Consider the following 13110-nt stretch of genomic DNA (forward strand, 5'->3'; position numbering starts at 1 on the left):
GTATACTTTTGTATTTTTTATTTCCTGGCCTTTGTATTCTTAGTGCCTAGCACAGCACCCGACTCTGCAGGTATGCAATGAACTTTAATTGATAATACATTCTTTCCCCATTGACTCAGTTGAAATGCCACCTTCATCCAAAGAATGAGTGACATGGTTTTGACAGGTAGCAACATGAATATATTTTGATTCTTTTAGTGTCATGTGGAAGTGGCTTTATCTTTTAGAGAACAAATGTTTAACCCAATACCTGAAAAAAAAGTTGATCTTTTCTGTTTTCTACATTGTCACCCAATCAACATTTAATAGGCATTTTACCTGATTATTGTCCAGCAGTTTTCAGATCTATCTGTTGTTCAGTGTTGGTTAGAGATTTGAGAAAGAACTCTAAAGTGCCTCATGGAACTCACGGATACAGCTGGGCCTCAGGAGCCCATTGGAAACTGGCCTGGCATTCTTGGGACGAAAGCATCTCTCTCTGCCAGTTGACTTCCTGAGTTTTTGCTCCATTCTTCTTTCAATGAAGACTGTCACTGTCTCTCTCTGTTTTCCAGTCCATATGACAAAAAATGACTGTCACCAATATCTCCCAAGGTTACATCTTTTACTGAGTTGCACAAATCTAAAGGCCCTATTTCAGAAGTCCTGGGGAAGGGTCATTTGATCCATTCAGTTGCGGTTAAAGAGGTGAATCCTTTTGCATGAGCGTGGCTGCCAGATTGCACTACTACTCATTCTGTGTTTCAGGGAAACTTGGGCAGCCAACCCAAGATATTTGCTTTTCAGCATCAGAAATCTCCAGTGCAACTTAAAAAAAGAAAAATGTAGATGCCTGGGTCCTATCCCAGACCAACTGAATCAGAAACTCTGGAGTTGGAACATGAACATCTGCATTTTTTTAAAAAACTGGGTTAATTGTTTTTGTTGTGGTTAAATACGCACAACACAAAATTTACCATTAGTGACATTTAGTACATTCACAGTGTTGGGCAACTGTCGTCACAATCTAGTTCCGCAATCTTGTCCCCCCAGAAGAAGAAACCTTGTAACTGTTCAGCAGCCAGAGTCTATCCCCCCTCCTCCCACCCCTGGCAACTACTAATCTGCTTTCAGTTTTTATGGATTTGACTGTCCTGGATATTTATACGAACGGAATCATACACTAGTGAACTTTAGTGTCTGGCATGTTTCATTCAGAACAGTGTTTTCAAAGTTCATGCACTGTTGTAGCATGCATCTGTACTTCATTCCTTTTTACAGCTGAATGCTATTCCACTGTGTGGATATGCTGTATTTTGCTTACCTATTTATCAGTTGATGAACATTTGGGTTGTGTCTATCTTTTGGGCTCTTGCGAATTATTTTACTGTGAATACTCATGTACAAGTTTTTGCTTTCATTTGTTTTGAGTATATATTCAGGAGTGAAATTGTTGGGTCACATGTTAATTCTAGGTGTCTGCATTTTTATTAAGCTGCTTTTTATCTTCCTTTGTAATCAAAGCTCAAGTTATATGATTAGGTTCAGTTCTAACCTCACAAGAGAAAGGCAAGAGCTAGATTGGAGGTTAAAGGCATGGACTCTGGAGTTAGACAGCCATGGATTCAAATCTTTGCTCTGCCACTTCCCCATTGTATGAACTTGTAGGCAAGTAGCTTAACTCTTCAGTCTCAGTTTCCTGCCTCTAAAATGGGGCAATATGGGGCCCATTTCTTAGGGACATTGTGGTTGCTTAGTGTATTTATATGTGTGTTTAAAGTGCCTTGTGCAAAATTAGCATAATAAGCTCTTAATAAGCTGTAGGGAACATGATCATTTTTATTCATCCAAAAGACAAGCTATCTAATTATGTTAGATGTGAGGCAGAGGGTAAACTTAACCCCAAATCCTCAAACATTGTGAGTAATGTGACTGCTTTGTGCCCTTATTTTTAGAACATGCTTAAGGCAGTCAATGCGACCCAGAAGCAGACTGACTTGGTAAAGCTCCATGAACAAGCCAAGAGGAACCTGGAGGAAGAAATCCAGAACTACAAGGATGAGGCTCAGAAGCAGAGAAAGATCATCTTTCATCTGGAAAAGGAGCGTGACCGGTACATCAACCAAGCCAGTGACCTTACGCAAAAGGTAAGCCGCTCAGTGATGTTGTGGGTGGAGCAGAGGCACATTCCTTCCTCTGCATTTCTGATGGTCACAAACTGTTGCAAAGAGAATTTATTCAGGTTTCTGCTTTTAATTTGTGTGAAGATTTGGTAAGAATGATGTGGACAAAATATAAGCTGTTTCTGAGCTGATCCTGGGCCACATTGTGAAAAGGACAATGTTTATGCTTGTTGCTCTCTCATTTCTCCTTTCCAGGGCCCTCTTCCAACTTCTGGGTTCTCTCTCTTCTCTGTTGCCCTGCTGTGCAGCATCCCTGGGCTGGTACCAGGGCTGCCAGCATCATCATCTCTCAACTCTTCAGTCTCCACACCCACCCACCATCTGGCACTGATTTTGTCTCCTCAGAGAAAGGACCCCAACTTGACGTTAGGAGAAAAGCATCTAATTAAATGACCACAAGTTAAGATGTGAATGACTACCGCATCTGCTAGGGGTGTCACAATTTCAAAGAGCATTTTTTTATTCTCAAACGATTGTGAACTCCTGCAATCCCAGCACTGAGGCAGGATGATTGCTTGAGGCCGGGAGGTCACAAGTGGCCTAGGCAACATGTCAAGACTCTGTTTCTACCAAAATATAATAAAATAAAATAAAAAGGAAAAAAAACTGTTGTGAGCTGGGCGCAATGGTTCACATCGGTAATCCCAGCGCCCTGGGAGGCCAAGGGAATGGATAGCTTGAGGCCAGGAGTTTGAGACTAGCCTGGACAGCACGGTGAAACCCTGTCTCTACAAAAAATACAAAAATTAGTCGGGCATGGTAGTGTGCTCCTATGGTCCCAACTACTTAGAGGGCTGAGGTGGGAGGAACACTTGAGCCTGGGAGGTGGAGGCTACAGTGAGCTGTGGTTGTAGCACTGCACTCCAGCCTGGGTGACAGAGTGAGACCCTGTCTCAAAACAAGCAAACAAACAAAAAAAACCACTGGAGGAAATCCACACATTGGGGAGCTGAGTTCTAGATCTCTGCTTCTTATAAACTGCTTAGAAGAGAGAAGGCTCAAGGATATATGTCTCCAAGAATGGCTTCGGAGATTTGGATTTCATTTTAGCCAGCTGTCTTAGTGCATCGCCTGCATGAAGCATGAGTAGTTACAATAGTACTCTCTTTAATGCATTCATAGATGGCATGGAGCAGTGGTCTATGGGGTGGGACGCTGGGAAATGGAGAAAAGTTTTAGTTATGAGGCTGATTAGAAAGTTCGGGAGAAAAGGCTCATTTAATCACCTTTTCTCCCCCTAGCAAGATGTGATCTGTTATGCAAGGTAAGCCCTTTCTTCCATCTCCTCAATGAAATTCAGGTTACATTCTGCAGTGCTTACTAATGCTCTTGCATGCTTAAATTTTTTGTTTTTTTGGAGTGAAATGTCAAAGAAGGTGACAAAGGGACAGCCAATATTTGTATTACAGAAATAAAGAAAGTGGGAAACAAGCTTTACTAATAGGAAATCAGCTTCTTTCCACTTAGACTCAATCTGCCATGCAGATGATTTGGGAAGGGCTGCTGGAGAAGCACAGTGCCTTGGCTTTGTCTAGCTCTGCAGGACAGTGATCCCCAATGGATTCTCACACCCCTAATTGGGAGTCATTGGAGCAGAGCATATTTCTTTTCTGACTTAACCATGTAAGAAGTTCCACTGATTGATTTACTGACTCTGAGGACTTGTCAGTTTAGGCCCTGGTATTCTCGAGCTTGGACTCGCACATTAGCTTCTGTATTCACCAGTTTATTGCACAAATAACCTTCAAACCTTAGTGGTTCACAGCAATAAAGATCTATGTTTTGCTCACATAACTGGCCTTTGCAGGTCAGCTGCATCCCTCCTTTTTGTCCTCTTCTTTCCAGGCTGACTCTGTCAGGATGCCCTGGCCTCTGCACAAAGGGAAAGGGTGGAAACAGTGGACCCTCAGAGTACTTCCGAGCCTCTGCTGACAAGGGAAGGGCACAGATCCTACTCACTCATATTCCACTGGCCAACCAAGTCACAGGGCTGTGCCAGGCATCCTGGGCCGGAGTGTGGTCCTCCTTAGGGAGAGGCCCTGCAGGGTGAGGTAGCAAATGTATTTGAACATATAATGTCATCTGTTGCAGCCTCCAGTTTCTTCTTCCTGATAAGCAATTTCTCTCCATTCCCAGGTGCCATCACACCGCCATCAGAGCTAACTCTTAAAAATTCCAGTGTGATTTTATTATTACTCTGGATATAAACCTCTATCACCTCTCCCTGGCGCAGGGCTTCCTAACATTTTTCACATCACAGCATATGTAAAAAATTACATGTTGATACGGTTTAGCTCTGTGTCTCCACCCAAATCTCATCTTGAATTGTAATCCCCATGTGTCGAGGGAGGGAGGTAATTGGATCATGGAGGAGTTTTCCACAAGCTGTGCTCATGATGGTGAGTGAGTTCTCATGTGAACTGTTGGTTTTATAAGTGTTTAGAAGTTCCTCCTTCATTCTTCCTTTTCCTGGTGACTTGTGAAGAAGATGCCTGCTTCCCCTTCCACCATGATCGTAAGTTTCCTGAGGCTTCCCCAGCCAGCGGAACTGGGAGTCAGTTAAACCTCTTTTCTTTATGTTTACCCAGTCACAGGGAAGTTCTTTGTAGCAGTTTGAAAATGGACTAATACACATGTCAGTGGCACATGGGAATAAGGAGATAAGGCTATTTGGGGCTGAAGGAACCAATCCAGGGATGCCAGCTGCCCAGGTCCCACCTGGCCAGCCTGTGGGTAGAGTAAAATCAGTGTTTTAGCACACATCTGAAACCCATGCAAGGCACAGCAGTTGGGATACTGGATACTCTGCATTAATGGAATAGAGTCCAAGCTCTTTGTTCTCTGTGGAAAGTTGTGTCCTTTCTCTGCATGGCACATTCCTATTCACCCTTCAAGACCTAACTCAAAAGCTCAGGTCAAGCTTCCTCTGATTCCTTATGGGCAGAGCTTGTCACTTTGTACTTTATGGATTTGTTAATGTCTCTGGAAGGACGATTATCAATCTATAGTGTAATTATTTATTTGCATATTTGTTTTATCCACTTTATAGTGAGCTTTTGGGGGCAAGGACTTTATTTCATTCATTTCTTTATTTCTAGCATCCTGGCACATGAGAGACACCAAAAAAGTATTTGTTAAACAAATGGATAGACGATAAGCGGTAAAAAGAATGCTACCACTGATTTTAATATAGGATTGTATATTTTTCTTGGCTTCCTCGTAAAAGAGAGATTCAGATATCAAGTTTTGTTGTTAACTGTTTTTCACAAGTTCTGATATGTAACCGCACATAATGTCTTACCTAAATAATTTGAACACAAGTTCTTAAAATATTACTTACCACCTACAATTTTTCTGTGTCTTGCTTAACCCCTGACAGCATATATCAGTTGCTACGCAACTTGTGCATCTCTGGACTTCTTAAGAATATGTATGTCTCTTTGTCCCCTTCTCATATTTCTTTCTTTCTTTACTGTCCAACACACACACACACACACACACACACACACACACACCCTCATTCTCACAAACAAAAAGCTCCCTTATGTGCATTCTGTTTGTAGGGTATTGAGAAATAATATCAAAGGCTGGGGAAGATGTCATGAAACTGACATTTTCATCTACTTCTAAAGTGAGTATACATTGTTCCAAGTTTATCTATCTTTTATCCAGAATTTTCCTTTTTAAGAAAAACTGAATCTAATGAAAAATAAGAAATGGAGAGATTTATATGAAAGAATATTTTTTCAAAACATAATTTATAATAATGAGAACTAGGAATCAGCCCCCAAAAAGGTTAAATAAATCATGCTACATTTATTTGACATAGTATTATGTAGCTGTTAAAATCATGTGCTTGCAAATTATTTTTAAAGATGGGAACATGTTTCTAATATGAATCTGAGAAAGATAACGTAAAATTATTTGTAGAGTTTGTCTCCAGTTTTTTCTGTGTGCATACAAAAAGGATTGGAGACATACGTAATTTGGCCCCTCCAATATCACTAAAGAATATTAGAAATTGGGAGGTGGACTGGGACTTGGCATGTCACTGTGTTTCCAGCTGTAGATTTGAAAGTGGATCTGCCACCACCCTAGGGTACTAAGAGTTGGGGAAAGGTAAACCCCTTCACCTTAGTGGCATTGTTCTTAGGTTGCGGTAAATCCTGTCTTGCTCAAGAATGAATAAAGAAAAAAGCAGCCTAATGGAGCCTTGGGAAAACATGCCTGAGAACGAGAGAAAGAGAATGGCTTCTAGGAGCCCCAGGGTAAAGGTCTGGCTCTGAAAATTCTTCTGTGGCAAGATCTTTAGGTTGAACCCTTTGAAATCGTTTTTTTTTTTTTTTTTTTGGTAAATAAGAAACAATTGACTATCAGCGATTTCATAAGGTTCTTAACATAATAGAAAAAAATGCAAAGAAAAGGTTTGGCTTCCTTCAAAGAGTGTAAATATGTAAAATCTGGTGCCAAGTTTCCACTTGTGGGAGGAACAGTCTTTGTTTAGCAAAATACCTTGATACTTGCCTTGGTTTGAAAGGTGAGGCTCCATGAACCAGAGTGAAACACAGTCATGTGAGAGAAGTAACAGGAAGTGGGAAAGGAGGAGTGGGTGGTGAGCAGGAAATGGGGAGAAGATGGGGAAGAATGGGAGAGGAGGACACACAACATCAGCATCAAGGCAGTAGGCTGGGCACTGCTGGAAGTGAGGAGTTCCTAGAGACAGGAATGATGGAGGAATTGCAGAAAACAGTGATGTCCAATATTTGATTTTAAGTTCCTCAAACCTCTGGTGACAAATCTACTACATAAATCCTACAGTTGTGATTGCACTTTGGGGGCACAGGCATGGGGTGGTGAGGATGTGAAGTGACACATCCCAGAAAAAGGACAGTATGTGCAAGAGACAAGATGCGCCCAAGAATCTAGAAAGCTATGGCAACAGCAAACCGGAGCCACAGCAAGTAGAAGAAATGCAATTCCTCCAAGAATTCTTGGAGATATTAGAGGGTTTGGGGGCTTCCCAGCACACAGAATGGAAAGTCTAGACTTGTTGTTGTTGTAAAGGACAAGGTGACTCCAGTAGGATAGAGGACTATCACCTGAGTTATAAATCCAACATGGCGTTACCTCTAGGGAAAAGCAAAGATGAAATAAAAAGAAAGAGTTGGACAAAATAAGGATCAATTGTATAAAAACTAAAAAACAAAAAACAACAACAAAAAAATGGCAGATTTAAAATCCACACCAAAGTTAGTAAAGAACAGAATTGATGTTGTGGAAAACGGAATCAGGCCAGGTGTGGTGGCTCATACCTGTAATCTTAGCACTTTGAGAGGCTAAGGCAGGAGGATCCTTTGAGGCCAGGCTGGGCAACATGGGAGACCCGGTCTCTACAAAAATGATCATAGAGAAGATAAGAGAGAAGAGGACAGAGAATAGAAACCAGCCTACAGAGAGTTGGTTTCTGATTATGGAAATGAGCCCCTAGTCAAGGATGTAGTGTGAAAATATTTTCTGGAGATGAAGAAAGAATTGCACAGGCTGACCATGTTCCAGGCAAAATCAGTGACAGGAGACTCTCCATAGACTTGCCCAAGAGGAAAGTCCTTTTGTGTGTGTGTGTTTCATCTACAATAATGAAAAGTTCTCTGTGAGAATTTACACAAGAGGAAAAAACAGATAGATACCTAGTTACCCTTTTTTGTTTTAACAAGAAAATGAGTGGAAGGAGCCATATTAACATATTAATAGTGGTTATCTTTGGGTGATAAGGATACAAATTGTTTTAATTTGCTCCTTTTTTGCTTTTTTTTTTTTTTTTTTTTTTGTATTTTTTAAGCTATTCTAAAATGGATAGGCTGGGCATGGTGGCTCATGCCTGTAATCCCAGCACTTTGGGAGACCGAGGTGGGTGGATCACCTGAGGTCAGGAGTTCAAGTCCAGCCTGGCCAGCATGGTGAAACCCCGTTTCTATTTAAAACACAAAAATTAGCTGGGTGTGGTAGTGGGCATCTATAATCCCTGCTACTTGGGAGGCTGAGGCAGGAGAATCGCTTGAACCTAGGAGGTGAGGTTGCAGTAAGCTGAGATTGTGCCATTGCACTCCAGCCTGGGTGACAAGAGTGAAACGCCATCTTAAAAAAATAAAAAATAAATAAAAATAAGAAAAAGTAAAATGGGTATGTATTACTTTAGTATCTTGATTTAAAAAAGAAATAAATAATATTAGTAACCTTGCCTTTCCTTCAGGGACCAAATAAAATTCCACCTTTCCCAAGAAGGTTTACTAAAAGTGGTGTCTAATTCCTCTGTACTTGGTTCCCCTCTGGCCTGTGTGCACATAACTGTTATTTGCATATGTCTGCCTCATTCTAAACACTGGCTTCTTGGGGGCAAGTCTTATTCAATTTTGAGTTCTTCATATTACTTATTTACTAAGTAAATACTCAAATATTTTTTGAACTAAGAATGAATGGAAAGCTTAATTGGACATCTGAGTTAACTAGTCAGAGGCTCACTTTTAAGTATCTGTATCAAGTTATTTTCTAATAATATATTTACTTATAACTATGAGTCTGCCCTTCCTTTAAATTCATGTGAAACATGTTACCACGATGGACGATTTTATCTGAATTATCATTGGCATTTTTAGCTGTGAGTGACTTCCAGGCCTGATCTCTTCTTCCTTCTGAGCTGCAAAACAGAATCAACATTTGCCAACAACATTTGCCTTCTTGTTCTTTCTTGCTTAGAGAAAGAAAAGTGAACCCAGAGATGCTGAACTCCTACATTATATTGTATTCATTTAACTTGGCATTTGCCAGTGAGAAAGAAGATCCCCTTTTGTGCCTGAACTGGATGACTCAGAATCCCAAACCTTTTCCTATGTATTTGTCTCTGTCAACACTTGCAATAATAATAGTGCATGATAAATAGCCACAACATCTCAGTAGGATACAAAAACAAGCACTTATTTCTTATTCACACACCTGCAGTTGATAGAGGTTCAGCTGACCTAACCTGGGCTTGCCTGGACTTGGTTCTGGGATGTGGGTTGGGCTCAGTTCTGGACCACATGTTTCTTATCCTCCATGTACATGTTCTTCTCATGGGGAAAGGAAGGAGAACAAGAGACAAAGTCACGCATACAAGCACATTTCGTGTCTACTTGTCTAATATTCTGACCTCCCATTGGCTATAGCGAGTCACATGGCCAAGGCTAACATCAGCAGCAAGGGAAATGCACTTCTCTCGTTAGGTTGTGGGACAAGGGGAGAGAATGAACATTTGTTAAACCATAAGATAGCCTACCCCAGGATTGTAGCACTTTTTATCCTCGTGATTTTCCTTTGCTGCACTCTAAATTTCACTATTCAGGTAAATTGAGAGGCATGAGAAACGGCAGGCATGGTAAATTGTGGTCTACCATATTTCCTGCTTTCTGAACTTTTGCATGTTCTAGGTAAAACCATTCCTAGTAAATTATTAAATCTGCTGAACATTTTTCCCATGATGCACTTGCCTCATTTTAGGATCTCCCACCTTTTTGATTTCAAATATTAAACTTCTGGCAGTCACCTCCCAGACATTAGATATGCCAAAAAACATTCTTTGCAACAAAACCCTACCAACAAATTTCCTAGCTCTTTGCTCATTGGCCTATAACAGTGTCAAGCAAAGCTCTTCAGGACAGAGGTTCCAGGAAATGAATAATAATGTGCTTTCAAGGACTTAATGCAAGCAAAGAAACCAAAAATTGATTAAGGAAATATTGTCCACTAGATAGGTATCTTCATAATGAAATAAAGCTGCTATTTCTTTGATGTTAATTTGAATTTTATACAGAGCCTCTGTAATTGAGCAGAACCCTGGAGAGAGGAATCAAGGGAACACAAATTATAAGCTTTTTGTGTCTTAATAGAACAAGCATACTTCGTATCATTACTTTTCCTGCAGAACAGGATTTAATTTGGAGGAAAATCAAATTAACTTTTTAAAGTACTAGTATTATGTAACATGACGTAATGTAAACTATCATAATAACCTGTTAACATTTATTAAATGATTAAATTATTATATGCTAAGTACTTGTATGATGGCACAGGTATATATTCTCTCACTTAAATCCTCATAATAGCCCTGTGAGATAGATATTATTATATCCCACATTCATAATATAATATGTTATAAAAATTAATCGAAGCCATAGATATGCCTCTCTAAATTCAAGATAGAGGGTAAAATAACAAGGCAAGAAAAATAGGGAAGACTCAACATTTCACTGGCCGGGGCACGTAGTTGTTTTCTATTTTTGCAGAGTGAGTTTTTCAGTTTCATTATGAAGGCAAAAGCATTGTCAGCATTGAGACCATTGACATCAAGTCAGAAAAACTTATTTGAGAAGTTTATTGTACTGATATTTCATCAAATGTACGTTAAGGGGTTCCAAATGCAATGACCTACTTTCTAATCCCACCTTGGTCTATATGATGTTTTGGCTATGCTGCAGTTTTCCTGTACACGTTATTGATTTCTATCTCACTCTTATTTCTATCGGCAGGTTGTTTTAACAGAAAAAGAAAAGGTAGGAGTAGGTTATAAACTGAGACTGTACTTCTGTCATGCCCTGTAAGCATTTTCTGGACTCCTCTGAAGCCTAGGAGTGCCAGGAGCTCTAATTCACTGGCTGTAATAAAACTTTCTATATTTGGATGTGATTTATCTCATGAGTTGGTTTGAGGTACCTCAAAGTGTATATTAATTAAGCTCCAGCCCCAAGCTGGCAGCCTATGTCTCTGACACACCACTTCTAACAGGGGCAGCTTGCTGACAAGAGGTTTGGCTACACTTAACACCCATGTACTTTATGAATTTTCAGGATTTGAACTTCTGCATGACTTTGGCCTGAATGATTTCCATAAATATAAACCGAGTCCCAACACTTAGAAATACATTGCTTGTAAATTGTCTTTTCCCCTAGTTTCAATATTTGTGAATCCCTTTTATCTTCTTGGTGTCCTGATGGGTTCTTATTACTCCAGCTTCAAGAATCCAGAAGCAAGTTTGTGACTTTTGTGCACTGTTGTGTGCAGAAAGATGGACCATACTAGTTGGATGCTCAAAAAAGAGATGCCCCTGGCTACCTCCTTTCTCTGTGGCATTATTCTGCCTGTGCAAAGAATTATTCTTGTTCTAACATCTCTCAAAGTGACTGAACAAACTATTTTTTTCCTTTCTCTAACGTGCTGCTTGATATTCTGAATGCTGATGATGCTGTTGAAAGTATTTTCAATCTATTAAGCATTAACCTTTCAGTCTTAGGTTTTCCCATAACACTTGGTGCATATCTCAGTTTACTAGTTATATCCATTCCTTGATTATCCATTCTGTGGTGAAGTCACTCCCTGCAAGTGAACTTGAGGATAGGGAATGTGTCTTATTCTTCTTTCTATCACACATACTTTTACAGTGCCTGCCATAGATAGGTAGGTCCTCAGTACCTGTTCATTGAGTGAATGAATAAATGGGGGAGTGAATGAATGAGTGAACAGAAATGTACTCCATTCACTTTATGAAACTAGCAGAAACCTTGAGACTAAAAAAGAACTGAAAAGAAAGATATAGGCCTAGATCACTTGGGAAAACACATGCAGAATCCTAAATGAAATTCCAGGAAACCAAATTCAACAGTACATTAAAAGAATCATCCAGTATGACCAAAAAGGGTTTATCCTGAAGCTGCAAGGATAGTTTTCTATTAAGAAAGCTCTTGCTGGTGGTGTGGAAATGTAAAGTGTTACAGCCATTTTGGAAAGCAATCTAGCAATATCTATTAAAGTTGAAAATATGTATGTCTTTTGAGCCAGCTATTCCACCCCTGGGAATCCATCCACAGAAATAAAAGCACAAGTGCATGAGAATACACATACAAAAATGTTTCTTGTAGGATGGTTCAGAGTGGCAAAAACGTGGAAACAAAGTTAATGCCCATCAGTGGAGAAGGATTAAATTATGATGGCACACCCATGCTATAGGATATTATGCAACCTTTAAAAAGAATGAATTAGAGTGATGATTTCTACAAGGTATTATTTGATGATAAAAAGCAAAATGCATAAGAGTAGTTATAAGATCCCATTTGGTTAAAAAATAAAAACAAACCTCAAAAAGCAAAACAGAAAACAAACAAATCTGTGTAGTTCTCTATTTACTCATTGAATAACTTTGTAAATATTACTTATTTTGATCTGTTTCTTTCTTTGTAAAATTGGAGGCAATAACAGTACATATCTTAGAGGATTTTTGAGAGATTAAAGGAGCTAATACATGTAAAATGTCAGGTACACAGAAAGTAACTGATGAATATTAGCTATTATTGTTAGGTTATAGACATGAATAGAATATGCAGAATCCAATGAAAAATATGGAAGAATACATAGTAGATTGTTAACCTACTTTTGTTTTGTGTAGAAGAGAGGCTGATGTTGGAGAAAGAAAGTTCAAGTAAATAAGGAAAATAAATGTATATTTCACATTTATGAATTTATTTTAAATTGTGGCACATGGAACTATATTATAAATAAATTGAAAAATCTGTTACTAAGTTTGTCAAATCAATTGACCCAATAAGAAAGAATAATACAAAATTATGTACATTGAAAGACATTTACTAAAATTCAATCCCATCCCTCCTTAAGCACCTGTAAAAAAATTTTGAAAGGTGCTTATTTAAATATGTAAAGGATAAATATTTAAAATAATAGCCATCATTAACTCTGATGGGGAAAGAATAGAACTGGGCTTCTCATTTATGTATTTTCTGGGATAGTAATTCTGCAAGTGGAAAAAAATGGATTCTTGTAAGTGCAATAATTTGGGAACATGTTGCTCACAAGTAGCCCACACCTGAGTCATGGTGAATTTCAGAATGGCAGAGGTCTAAGAAGT

At 39.2% G+C, this 13110-nt stretch overlaps 1 protein-coding gene across 1 annotated transcript in view; it reads left to right on the top strand.

The window, feature by feature from the left end:
* Positions 1–13110, top strand: part of CFAP58 (cilia and flagella associated protein 58) — a 111651-nt gene that overhangs the window by 26403 nt on the left and 72138 nt on the right. The window contains exon 9 of the mRNA XM_050804910.1: positions 1935–2126. Within this exon, the coding sequence (XP_050660867.1) occupies positions 1935–2126 (192 nt within the window). The remainder of the gene's footprint in view (positions 1–1934; positions 2127–13110) is intronic.

The sequence above is a fragment of the Macaca thibetana genome, chromosome 9 (assembly GCF_024542745.1).
Source record: "Macaca thibetana thibetana isolate TM-01 chromosome 9, ASM2454274v1, whole genome shotgun sequence".
Classification (NCBI taxonomy): Eukaryota; Metazoa; Chordata; class Mammalia; order Primates; family Cercopithecidae; genus Macaca; species Macaca thibetana.